This window comes from Miniopterus schreibersii (assembly GCF_964146895.1).
Source record: "Miniopterus schreibersii genome assembly, chromosome: 1".
Lineage (NCBI taxonomy): Eukaryota > Metazoa > Chordata > Mammalia > Chiroptera > Miniopteridae > Miniopterus > Miniopterus schreibersii.
The window spans coordinates 159,376,992-159,390,289 of NC_138101.1; the positions used below are offsets into that span (position 1 = coordinate 159,376,992).

The following is a 13,298-nucleotide window of genomic DNA, read 5'->3' on the forward strand; positions in this document are numbered from 1 at the left end:
AAAATGAGGATCCTTGGGAAAAATCTAATCTCATGTGTGAATGCTTGATTGGTACTAGGATAATATATTGATGGACTCTGAATCTCCAAAAATGTAAACTTCGGGTAAGTTCATTGGTTTGTTTCAGTTCTCTACTTAAGTGCCAGATTTTTAGATCTTGGCTCTCGTAAAAATTCCCCTCTGACTTATGGTGAATGGATTAACATAGATAAGTGACAGGCATATGTTTTTAATCTATTTCTTTGGGATTCATCATTGACTAAATACACACTGGTGCCTTTTTTGAGTGACGTGTGATGCTGTGGGCTTGCAGCCTTTTTCCACTGGTCAGTGGTCAGCAGCGAAGGCCTTGCAGTGAAAGAGAATGGAGCTGGAAAGTGGGAGATTTCTTCCGTTTCTCAGGTGAAACCAAGCAGTGGTCTGCGTGGTCACGTCACAATCCAAGCCCACGCTGCTATTTTAACATTGGATTAAGCACAAGCATGAAGAAGGTGACCTGAGAAGGAACTTGTGAAGTTCTTTTCTTACATTCTTCCAAGTTCAATCTGGAGCACACTGACTATTTATTTCCAGATCATTGTACAACAAAGCTTTCTATGTTTTCCAAGCAAAAGCTAGTCTGTCTGCACCCATCCTGGTGGGGCATGCCTTAGTGACAGAGCTTGTGTTTGTAGCATCAGCAGTAGCCCAGAGAGTCTACTTTCCTGGGATTTTATGGGCTTGTTATCAAGGGTCAGAAAAACAAAACAAAACAAATAATGAGATGAGTTTTTTCCCAGTTATTCAAACGAATGCTAAGTAATTCACAATTCTCCTGGCCTTGACCTTCACTTTTATTTTTCTTCTGTTTTTTTGTTTTTGTTATTTCTTGGTCCTCACCTTTTATTTTCCTGTCATGTCTATTTCTGCAACAGCCTCAAATCATTTGAATGAGTTAGGTTATAAAAGAATTCAAAATCAGAGTTCAATTTGGATCCTTCTTTCTTCTTTAACTTGTACCAGGAAGAAAACAGCAGGACTGGGAGGTAGACTTCCAGAGGATAGGATGTGTGGACGATTGTTCAGCTGTCTTGGCAACCACAGGTGATCAGAGGGTTCCTGGAAACCCAACTCAGCTTTCTTACTGGTCTGACAGCAAATGACAGTACATTCCACACACAGGCCAGGAATTCACCTATCTGCCTAGATCCTCTGTTTTCATCTGTGAAATGGGGATGCAAACTGTGTTTTGTAACCTGTCAAGCAGATCAAGGGAAAAGACACCCATGGATGTGCCATGGAACTGTTCAGTACCAAGTGAACAGGTGTGGCAGCTCCTGTTTGTTCCACTGAGACTATTAGCCTGCGAGAGCTGCTGTTGGAGCGAGGGTTGTAGGTGTGAGCTTTCAGAGAGCTTAGGAGAGGAGAGGGATCCTGCCCGCTGAGGTGGTTGGAAAGACGAGTTAATAGAAGCAAATCGGGTTATAGGTGTGAGCTTTCAGAGAGCTTAGGAGAGGAGAGGGATCCTGCCCGCTGAGGTGGTTGGAAAGACGAGTTAATAGAAGCAAATCTTGATGCTGGGCTTGAAGGGTGAGTACCTGGGAAGAACTAGAGAAGAAAGCGGGGTGGTGCATTTCAGACACGTAAGCCACACAGGCTGAAATAGAGGCAGTTGTAGCCGGGATTAAAAATATATGAGTTTTGTTAAAATGGAAGAGTTCTTACATTATAAGTGGCTGGATGGGGGCCCCTGACCCTTGAGCTATGCAGCTTGAATCTGATTGCCCATACATTTCAAAATGCTGTATGCATTAAAAATCACCTCCAAACAAAACTATAATGCTCTGAACACACATGTGTCTGCTTCCCTTCCTTTTAGCAGATCTTCCTGCTCGTCTGCTCACCACCCTTCGTCAGCAGTGCCGGGCTTCTGATTGGTCTGCAGGAACTACCACTCCCCCCTCAGAATTTCCTCATCATTAGGTATCATCTTTAATAAAGGGCAGTTCTCAACTGATTTGTCCGGAAGGTTCTGAAACATAACATTCTAAGACAGTGATAGTTGATAAATCCAAGTATCTGCTTTTACAGTGAAGTTTAACTGGAGGCAGATCTTTATGACCATCAGTATACTTACTGATGGAATTTTAGGTGACAGCACTAGGAGCTGAATCCTTGGTGGGCTCCAGTCTCACCACGTACATAGCCGACTGTGTTCATTCTGGCCACATGGATGGTCTCTTAGTCTCCAGGTTGTAGTTTCTTCATCTAAAAAAGGAAAACTGCTAACGGTCTTCTCACCGCACTCTGTATTCCATGTGTAGGCATGCTTATTAGTTCTCTCCTGGGGGTAGAGCCCTGTGGATTAAGGGGCTTATGTGGAGCGCCCCTCCATCCACGCATTGGGTAAATGCATATTAAGTCTTTCTCTGTGACAGGTACTACGGTAAGCAATACACATGGTCCCAGGCCCTCGGGGAACTTGCAAGTCTTCCTGACTGATGTGGCTTTGGTGGTTTTCTGAGTTTCTCATTTGACAAACTGAAGAACATCTTGTAAGCCATGAGGTTAAGCATCTGTGGTCCATGGAACAGATTTTTGATAAGTAGAAATAGTTGGATTTGCTGGGTGTTTGCCTTCTGTTCATCCTTCAGTTATGATGTTAGTGTGAATAATTCCTAATGACTACGTTTTAAAAACCTGTTTAAATCTTTCCATGGGGTACATGTTAATTCCACAAACATTTATTAAGCATCATCTGTGCGCTCGACATTGTGCTAGGGCCTCGAGATGGTACAGTCCTTGCTCGCAGAGGACAGTGGGGGAGATGGACTTCTCATGGCAAATGTATTCCTCGTAGTGTATTGTGTATATATCTTATTACTGGGGTATTGGTAACACCAAGAGTACGCTGTCAGCCCTGTGGATTAAGGGGCTTGTGTGGAGTTGGCAAAGCAGCCCTGTGTGCCAACCACTTGGTTGGAATTTTTATTGACGTGCCTGGCCTGCCACTAAGTTCACACACGTGTGGATGGTTAATCATTTCTCCTGTACCCCTTTACTGCCTGGCCTTTTAATGACTTATTTCTAGTTGAAGTATTCAAAGTCAAATAATTGTCTTGGCCTCCGATGCCTCCCTGGGGGAGAACTAAAGAGAGATTCTTACGTGAATGTTCTGTCTGGTTTTCTGGTCTCCCTGCCGGAGTTGCAAAGGGAACATGATCATATGAGCTGGTCTTTTTGTAAGTGAGCTATTTAGCCACATGGAAAGATCACATCAGCTGTGTTCACTTACTTACCCTGAGCTGCTTGATAGCTGGAGCTCTCACAAGTTGGGGATGCGGAGACTAGGGGAGTCTCTCCACTCAGACTCTGCCCTCAGGGCTCTCACTTGCTGGGAAGAGGTGTGAGAGGCCCAGCAAGAAGACAACATTATTAATGAAGGCCTTGGCCCCCTGATAAAGCTAGACTGGAGACGTCCAGACCAAAATGAGACACTAGGCCTTCTCTTTTCCCGGCCCCTCCTTGAATTAAAGACACCTGACCCCCAGTGAACGGTTGGCTGACTTACATTCCTAGATGGTGACAGACAGGTACCCATGTGTGCCTGGCGGGCTCAGGATATGGGGTCGGAATGTTACCTGAGAGGTACCTGAGCACAGGCAGCCCAGGGGGGCCGGATGGAGCAGCACATGAGATGCTGGCTTTTGCTTTTGAGGCACCTTTGGGGAGCTATGGCCCAGTCAGTGTAGGTTCTTACTGGTCAGATGAGCTCCTCCTCCCTTGCGGAGGAGTAGGTAAGGGTTGGAGAGAAGGGGAAGCTCGTTCCAGGGCAGTCTGAGAGAACGGTTCCCTGGAGACTGAGATGTAAACGCAAATGATGATGGCTTTTATATAGGCCCACGTTTTATGCTGACATTTGGTTATGTGATCAAACAAGGCTGTGCTTCGCCTGCTGAGAGGGCAGCGGACATAAGGAGGGGGCCGGGTACAGCCATTGTAATTTGATGCAGCAGTTTCCCAGCAGGTAGAACCCGAGTCAGTGGCTGGAGGGAGCGGATGGGGATGGTGGACAGCTCTTATCCTCCTGAAGACCCAGGGTCCCACTGAGGCAGGGTGGCCTGGCCCTGTGGTCCTTCTGCAGGGGAGTGTTCAGAGCCAATGGCACCTCCCATAGGCCGCCCTTGTGGGGGTCTTACTGTGATGCCAGCCCTGCCCCTTAGGGTGTGATTCCTTTCTTCTGTGCTCTTGGGGTGAGAGAGGCCGACTGGCCTCTGAGAGAACAGCCTAGGTGCTAGGAGTCACCTGCTCCCCCAGTACTCTGCCTCACAGCTCCTCCGGAAATAGTTCTGCATCTAGAAAAGCATGTCATGTGACTTGAGTAAGAACGAACATGGAAACTGTATAATGAAGAGGGCTCCTAGAAGGTGAGCTCCATCTAGGCAGGAGCCTTCTCTGTCTTTGCTCCCTGATGCCTATAATTCTAGTATTAACAGATACAGAATTAACAGTAAAGTGAAGTTTGCAGCTCAGGTCGTAGCTGAATACAGTGTGCTGCTTCCAGTACTTCTCCAACTCCCATGACTAATAGTAACAAACCCTGACCTGTACTTTCAGTGTGCCCCTGACATGTATTAACTTAACTCTCTAGCACCCTCATAGGTGGATACATAATTGTCTCCCATTTTATAGAGGAGGAGACTGAGGCAGATTGCAGTTAAGTAACCAGTTCAGTGTGGCAACTGGTAAGACGGGTGGGGTTGGAGCACCTCGTGGATCTTCACGTATCAGGGCAGAAATCCAAGGGGTGGTTGCTCGTCTTGACCAATGGTGAGCATTTCTTTCCGACAGGAGGAGGCCTTGGCTGAGCTGGGCTTGTTTGTCCCGGGGTGGACTGGGTGAGGCCGGGCAGCTGGCTCTGCTGCCATCACGCCGGGCTGTTTACAGCTCCCTGGGACGGGACAGTGTTGACTTTAAAACGAGAATGTCTGGGTCCCACTGCCGGTTCCGTTGGCTCATCTTCCACAATGGGTGGCACAGAAGGGGTTTTGTTGGTCCAAGTGACCTTCACACATACAACTAGGGCAAAAATGGTCAGCGTGAGAAATTATAAAGAGGAAAGAAAGTAAGGCATCTTTTATGAATTTATACCCTGTCTTTTAGCAAAAAACAAAACAAAAACAAAAGGACTTAAGGTTCAACAAGATAGTATACATTGAAATTGGGGTAAAGGGAATAAGAAAACAAGGATGGGGTCATAAAGAGAGGCAGATTAGACTATAACTACATACAAGAAAGAGCACACACATTGCCTCTGAGCCTTCTTGCAGCCAAACCAGAAAAGGCATCCTGGTCAGCTCTCGCAGGCGCCCAGCCCGCAGAGGTAGCAATTAGCAGAGGAGCTGAGGGTACAGAAAAGTGGCAGCGAGGGCCAGTTGCTGTACCAGGGCTGTGCTGCCCTGAAAACATCGCCACGGAGAGGGAGCATCAGGCTTTATCACGGCCTGTTGCCTGAGCTGCGTGGTTTCCTGAGGGCTTTAGTGGATGTGTAGTGAGACTTCTCCCAAGTGTTGAAAATTCATACTCATCTTCAGGTGACATTTCTAGGTTGCTCTGTGCTCTAACCCTGCTTTCTTTTTGTCATAAGTCAGGACACTCAGTTCCAGCAGGTGTCGGTTTTGCAAGTATCTCCTTCTGTTGTGAGTGGTGCTAGACATAGCCAAGTGCCATGATCCCTGTGCGATGATAATTAAACCTCTGCTCACTTGGATTTCAGATCGCAGTGAGGTTTTCTTATGTGGGCGATCGATTCTCTTGCTTGATAATAATAAAAATACCTTGTCTTTATACATACTGGTAAGTTTATAAATCATTTTCCATGTACATAATTTGCATTTTTTTAACATTTCCATGAAGCAAACTACTAGTCTTGTTTTTCAGTTCGTGCTTGTGATCATTTAGTCATAATAAAACAGACAGCTAAGAGAAAGAAGAAGAAATTGGAGTCTTTTCGTCTTCGACCACTGCAGTGCTCTTTTGGAGTGACTGACGTTTTTTGGTGCTTTTGTATAGCGTGTTCCCACATAGTGATATTGATGGTTTTTGTAGTAGTTGTTTTTGATGTTGTACAAAAGTCGAGAGCATGAACCTTGTAATGAATCTCTGGTGTCCCTTGTTCTGTTGAGCATCTACCCTGAACTAAGGATAGTGGCCTCTATTCCTTGGCCTCCCTGGTGAGATGTTAAGATGTGGAGACAAAGGGATCCCATGGGAATAGTTGGCCAAATACCGATTGACTTCTAGGCAGCTCGTTTCATGGGAGCTGGTGGCTCCCTGCTCCCTGCACAGCAGAAAAGAAGAGAGGTAATGGGGCCCAGAGGTCCAAGGCATTGTGGGCCTAGCATTGTACCTGAACTCCAGACCCTAGTCCTGTGCCCTTTCCTTAAACCAAGACTTACCTGCTCTTCTGCTCTCACGCAGATCCAGGCAGCAGCATGGACAGGGCCCAGAAGGGAGGTCATGTGTGGTGAGGCACCTGCCTCCAGGAAGGACAGTTAGCTGTCTTGGGGCTGCCCCTAGCACCACAATTGGGGAAAAACACGTCCATACAGGTAATGTGTAGCTCTGGAGTTGGCAGCAACCCCATGGTGCATACTTCTGGATAAAAGCCTTAAAAGCATAAATCAGAGCTACGGCCTGTTCCTCCACCCCTTCCAGCAGCTCCTGAGATGAGTCTGTACCTGCGGTGCCAGCCCCTCTCCTCACCTCTCTCCTGACCCTGCTGGTCTCACCCCTCCACGAAGCTCCTCTTCTCAGCTGCCAGAGATCTCCAGGCTGCCGGACGCAGTTGCTGTGCCCCTTCCCTGACCTGAGCCAGCCTTTAGCAGGGCTGATCTCGCCCTCCTGCTCAGTGCACCTTCTTCGGGCCCCGCCCGCCCCCCGCTCTCCTCCCTCACCTACCACTAGGCCTCCTTATCGGTTCCTTCTCATTGTCCCGATCTTAGAGCATCTTTCCAGGACTCAGTCCTTGGGTCTCTCTCTGTTGCTCACTCCCTAGATGATCTTTCTAGTCCCGAGGGCTTAAATATAATAGTACCCCCTCCCCTGTTATTTCCCCTGCTTCGTATCTGATTCTCCCCCACCTTTCCGCTGAATACGTCCCAGACAAATTCATCAGAGACTTGTCACCCCAGACCTGTGCCTCTAGCAGCTTCCCCCACCTCAGTGAATGGCTTCTTCATTTTTCTAGTTGTTCTGGAGAGAGCTTTTCCTTCGCTGTTGTATTTCTTATGCTTCCCTCCTTCCCTTCTGCTTCCTAACTCTGGGCTTCTCTCCTGTGTTTCCCAGCCTCCATCCTGTAGTCTCCCTGCTTCTCTCTGCTCTCTGCTTCTCCATGTGCCACTTTCTCCTTGCTCCCCTGTGTGTCTTCTGCTTCCTTCCGAGCGCCTGTGTTTACTGTCCTGCTGTGGCTTCATATCATGGCTCTGTCTTCCCCTTGGATTGAATCTATCTCCCTGCTTGGCTATAGGGACCATCCCTTTGCTCTTCAGAAAGCCTAATTATTAGCCTGGGAGGAACAGCCTTCATGCAGGGACACTTAGACTACTTCCTATTCCCAGGGAATGGAAGGCATTCATCATCCCATCCTCTCTGCTGCATCCCATAAGTTGCATCCACGACAACCTTGAGTTCATGGCCTTCTCCACTGAATCTTACCATCGGCCATGCTCGTAGATCTCAGTGGTTCATGGAACCCCACATTATCACCAGCCCCAGGGACAAACTACCCCATGGAGTGATCTACAAAATTTGTCTATTTCTAGAGTTTAAATTTTATTTTCCCAACGTGGGGAGTGGTTGTTTAAATATGGCTGCACAAAGATTGTGGATAGCACCTTTTATGTTTGGCTTTAAAAGTTCTTGATACTGTAGGTGGAAAATCGTAGGATGTTTTGAACTCCTCTGCTATGTCCACAATCTAGCCACTGCCCGGGCCGTAGTAAATTAATTCAGTTTGCGGCAGATTCCCACTGCTGTTGTTTGTTGAGAAGTATATCTTACCATTTCTACATTTCTCAAGTAATAAATATTCTCACTTTTTCACAGGCAGCATTTATTCAAAGTGTAAGTGGAGGTCAGAATGACTATAGTTGGGTGGCCTGAATGGTTGCTTCATGGGAGTGTAAGTACACCCTGCCCATGGACACCACAGCATCTGTTTAAAAATGTCTTCTGTATCCAAGTGATTTTAGTCGCCTGTTGTCAGAAAGCCGGCAATCAATCAAGCAAGCCTGCTAAGAAGTGACACCCTAGAGGCACCAATTTTCTAGTCTTGCCGGTCAGCCTGTTTTCTTCTCTGTGTGTTGGCCACTTCACTGCTCCTTAACACCTGCATTCTTAACTGGGAAAGAGACATACAGGGTGCTCCGGCTACAGCTGTACTACCCAAAGATTGTCTAATAAAAGACAAAAGAGTGTGAGCGTGAGTTCCCATGGATTTCATTATCCAGCGCAGCTCTAGGTTCGAACAGCTACTAACTATAAAGTGCTTATTTCGCTTGCCAGGATGGCAGTCAGCTGGGTAAGTCTGCATCCGTCCTCAGGTTCGGGGAAGATGCCTGCTTTGTGTGCCCAAGGCACTGGTAGAGGCTGGCTTGGGAGGGGGTAAGCTTCTGGCCGCGGAATAGAGCAGATAGTCAAAATAAACTAGAAGCCACCAACTCAAAGCGCTAAATTGTTGGATTTAAATTTTAAAAAGAAATTATTTATGAATTATTTCAAACCTAGCCTAAACCGGTTTGTTTTCTAAAGCCTTTGAACTGGATGAGAAACAAAATATCCCAGTAGTTTGAATAAAATAACAGTTGACTTGGCATTTTCTTCACTTTGAGACCCCTGAAGGGTGTGCGGCTGTCTGCCACACTGGGTGTTTGAAATCGGCCGTTCTGGCCTCATTAGTGATGACTTTGCATTAGTCTGGCACTGATGTCCCCTCAGGATCCATTTCTTCCATGAATTATGCAGGGCTGATATCACAGTAGCTACTTTATTTGTGGGAAATTGAGGCAGAGTGGCCAAGATGCCTGGCTTGGATTTACAGTCTCCCGGGGATGTGGTTGGGCCTGGAAGTCGAGTCTTCTGGTGAGTGGTTTGGTGGAATCTGCCGCCACAAGGAACCCCCATGAAGGCATTGCTGCTCCTTCCTCTGTCCCCAGGAGCTGGGTGAGGAGGGAGCCTGGGCACTGAGGGTGCTGCCAGAGGCATGTTCAGGAGACCCCTGTGGGTGCCCAAGACTCTCTGCCTCTCTTCTGAAGGACAGTAACCTGGGAAATGCCACTCCCAATGGATCCCCTTTAGAAAGCCCCAAGTAGGGAGCAGCCTTAGAGAAGGAGGCTTGGTGACTTCTGAGAGCCTTCCTCTCAAGGGACCCTAGTGGCCACACTGGGGTCATGTGAACACTGAAACAGTATGCTGCTCTTATTTTAAAGCTTTCCATAAAATGTAGTTTTTAATTTGTGTTTTTATTGAAAGCATTCTCTTTAATTGCTGTTTTATCCCTTGCTTTTTAAAAAAAAAAAAAATATTAATTTCAGAGAGAGGAAGGGAGAGGGAGAGAGAGACAGAAACATCAATGCTGAGAGAGTCATTGATCGGCTGCCTCCTGCACACCCCCGACTGGGGATCGAGCCCACAGCCTGGGCATGTGCCCTGACCAGGAATTGAACTGTGATCTCCTGGATCCTAGATCGATGCTCAACCACTGAGCCACGCCCGGTCGGGCTATCCCTTGATTTTTAAAGCTGATTCAGAGTTTAGTGTTTTTCCCTCAAGACAATTATCATGACCATCAGGGTTTGTCTCTTTGTGTTTTCCAGACATTCTGAGTGAGAGTCTTCAAATCACCTGGGAAGATGGTGGCCCTGTCCTTGAAGATCTGTGTCCGCCACTGCAACGTGGTGAAGACCATGCAGTTTGAGCCATCTACGGCGGTGTACGATGCATGTCGGTTCATCCGGGAGCGGGTGCCCGAGGCACAGACTGGCCAAGGTAGCCATTGGTGACTCACCGGTTTCTTGAAATGCGCTTGTATGTTCTTCACTTAGTAGTGAAAGAAATGGAGGCTCTGCATGGGAAACATGCCCATTGGTGTCTGTGTTTCAAGTGAGATGTCTTCTTAGCCTGGACCCCGCGTGCCTCCTGTGAGAGGCTTGTGATGACAGCTCTGCGTCTGCCACTGAGCAGTGCCTTTGTCTTCCCCCTCCCGTGTATCTGCATTGTGCTCGCTGGTCCGCAAGTCACTCTGACACACCAGCTCATTTGCCTCTAACGTACCAATGAAGCCGCTGTGACAGTCACTGGGTTCGTAGATCCTGAGCCCTGTTTTGCGTACATGAAAACTTCCCATTGCAGCAGAACTGCCATCGGGACCCAGGGCGAGTCTTAAGTTTGAAGTACTTTGAAGGGGCTTCATAAATTTTATCAAACCTTTTTTAAAAAGGCATTTGTTTTATATGTTTTGTTTAATATTTTGTTAAACCACTGACACCCATTAATCTAAATTTAAACAAAAGCCGCTCATATGATTTTTCCATTTCCCTTTGTCTTCTCTCTACATTTCCTTCCTTTATTTTGTGATTATTTGCCTGACACTTGAGAAATTGGGACTACTCCCAAATTGATAGACCTTTAGTATAAAAGTGGTATAAGATTTATCTTAAAGATTGGAAGCATAACAGTCAAGCATGACATCAGGGATAATTACAGGTACAATGGGTCTTCAAAGGATCTGTTTCCTACAAAACTGCTGACCTTTAAGTCTGAAGCATAATTTAAATTATTCAGAAACACTCTGTTATTTCTAGATTACCCAGAAATGGAATTTGCTTACTTCCCCAACCTCACTTCAAGATAATTTCTGGTGTCTTTACTTCTCTGTTATTGTTTTCCTCCCAGGTTCCTCACCTCACTTTGGGCTGGGTTGCTTTATAGCTCTGAAACCTTAAAGATCTTGAAGTTGTTTCTCTGAGAAACAACAGGAGCTCTGACCCTCACCTGGGTCCCTGAGGTTCCCTTGAATCACATTAAGAAAGAGATAAGTCCTTAGACAGGAAATGATGCTGCTTCCCTCCCGCCACCACCCTTCGTCAGATAAGGGGATTTCTATGGAGAACAGGGACTTTAATTTTCCAACTGTTTTCATAGTTTGGTGACATGGAGAGCAGAGGCTTCATTCACAGGGAGCTCCTGCTTATCTTCTGTTAGGATATGCTAGGGTGACAGAGGGATTATTCCAAGTGTAACAGCTCCACTGGCCTCTCTGTGCCCAAGTGGCTTTGGGCTTAGGTGGTCACTTCCTTCGTTTCTCCATGCCTGTCTTTGTCAGCTCTTGGCCTGGTTTTTATAGCAAGTAGTAAGGAACAAAGCCAAATTCCGTTAGAAAGAAATTCGGACTGTTTTGTTCTTAATATTTTCCTTAATTCTAACAAAACTACTGCCCCACTGGTTTTAAGAAACATACACCTTGTCTGAGGGTATTGGTTTTGCAGCTCAGCTGCTTTAGTCCCAGTGGCTGCTCGTGGTGTCAAAACGAAACGTTTCTCTGTTGAAGGAGAAGACTCTCAGTCTTGCCCCGTCAGCAGACGCAGGTCCTGGCTGGCAGTGATGGCTTCATCACCGCTTTGTCTTCCCTTTTTCCTTCTGTTAATCATCCAGCTTCTGACTATGGGCTGTTTCTCTCCGATGAAGACCCCAGGAAGGGAATCTGGCTGGAAGCGGGCAGAACACTGGACTACTACATGTTGCGCAATGGGGTACGCTGCTGATCTTGTTTTTGTTTTTTCATCACTTTGTTCCGAAGCCTTCTGTAGAAGCCAACATCATTAAGCTTAAAAGAAAAGGAGAGACCCAACCATTTATTTTGATTCAAGGGCATCTTATTAATAGTCTTGAGGTAACGTACTTCATAAGGGCTGTCCAGGTAGCAATAGAAAATATCAGCAGTCCAAATTCTTGAAACTCCGCAGAGTAATTAAAGCAGCTTGGGGTTAGCATTTACAACTGTTTCTACGTGCCCTTGTTGGACTTCTAGTTATGAAAGAAGATACAGCATTTTCCTGTGAGTGTGTAGGAAGTATCCTGGTGAGAGGTGATAGAAAGTAATGATGGATCAGAGGGAAAATAAAACTCTAATCCTAGGGGTAGCCAGAGATTGAATATTAATTGTGTTTTATTTTTGTAAAAGAAAGTTCATATTAGATGTAAGTTTCATAACTAGCTGTGAGAGTAACAACCAAAAATGGTTGTGCTATGGAAATGGAAGGAGGGAATGAGAAAAAATGTTCAGTGTTCTGTTTAGCTGAACCTTTGAGATGCTGGGTTTTGGTATATGGAATGCACATATCAGATTGGTCAGTATTCCATAAAGCAGGAGTGAGTGCGTTTGCCAATTAATTTTCCCCTCCATAATTCTATTTTTAAGATGTGTAGTAAAAGAAGAGGCCTCTGTTTAAAAATAACTCCCAAACATATTAGCCCTATTTGGCCTTGCCATTGCAACGAAAACCAGTTCCCCTCTCATCCACCACAACTGCGAAGACTTGTGGGGGTATTATTTATGGCCTTCATGACACGGATATTAAACATTGCTTATAACTGTGTGAGAGATAATTGGAGACACACACTAGTGTCTTTTTAAAAGGCAAATGGGAATTTTCCTTGCTAATTCTCATTAGAGCAGATCATCCCCAGCCTGTCAGGAGGACACATGCCACCTTCACTTTACAGAGGTTAGTTTTCAGTAATTATGAGCTATCAATGTATTCTTTGGGTGCAATTTCACTATCAGATCTTTAAGAAATCTTGATGAAAGCAATTATTTAGCCCTGGAGTTTCTGTATTAGCAGCAAAAATCTCATGAGCACTTTGAGGGAGGAAATCAGAATATACTAGGAAACATTCATTTTTTAAAGAGTGTCCAAGTTCATTATCTAGCTTCACATGTAGTATGAACTGTTTGTGTGGCTTGGACCTAGGATATTTTGGAATATAAAAAGAAACAGAGACCTCAGAAAATCCGGATGCTGGACGGAGCTGTGAAAACAGTGATGGTGGACGACTCCAAGACGGTCGGGGAGCTCCTGGTGACTATTTGCAGCAGGATAGGTGAGTACTCACCTGCCTCGGTTCCCGTTTTTGTTTTGTTTGAATTACATGCCTCTTCTTTGTTTTACCCCCATTTGCTGCTGAGACCATCTTGAATGTGTCCTAGTGCACTGATTGCTGCCATTCCTAAAAGAGTGTGGTCATTCTCTCGATTTGCA

At 45.9% G+C, this 13,298-nt stretch overlaps 1 protein-coding gene across 2 annotated transcripts in view; it reads left to right on the forward strand.

Moving 5' to 3' along the window:
• Positions 1-13,298, forward strand: part of TLN2 (talin 2) — a 392,818-nt gene that overhangs the window by 213,762 nt on the left and 165,758 nt on the right. For both annotated transcript variants that reach the window (XM_081132101.1, XM_081132102.1), the window contains exons 4-6: positions 9,855-10,026; positions 11,692-11,789; positions 13,011-13,140. In XM_081132101.1, the coding sequence (XP_080988227.1) occupies positions 9,891-10,026; positions 11,692-11,789; positions 13,011-13,140 (364 nt within the window). In that variant the 5' untranslated portion in view covers positions 9,855-9,890. The remainder of the gene's footprint in view (positions 1-9,854; positions 10,027-11,691; positions 11,790-13,010; positions 13,141-13,298) is intronic.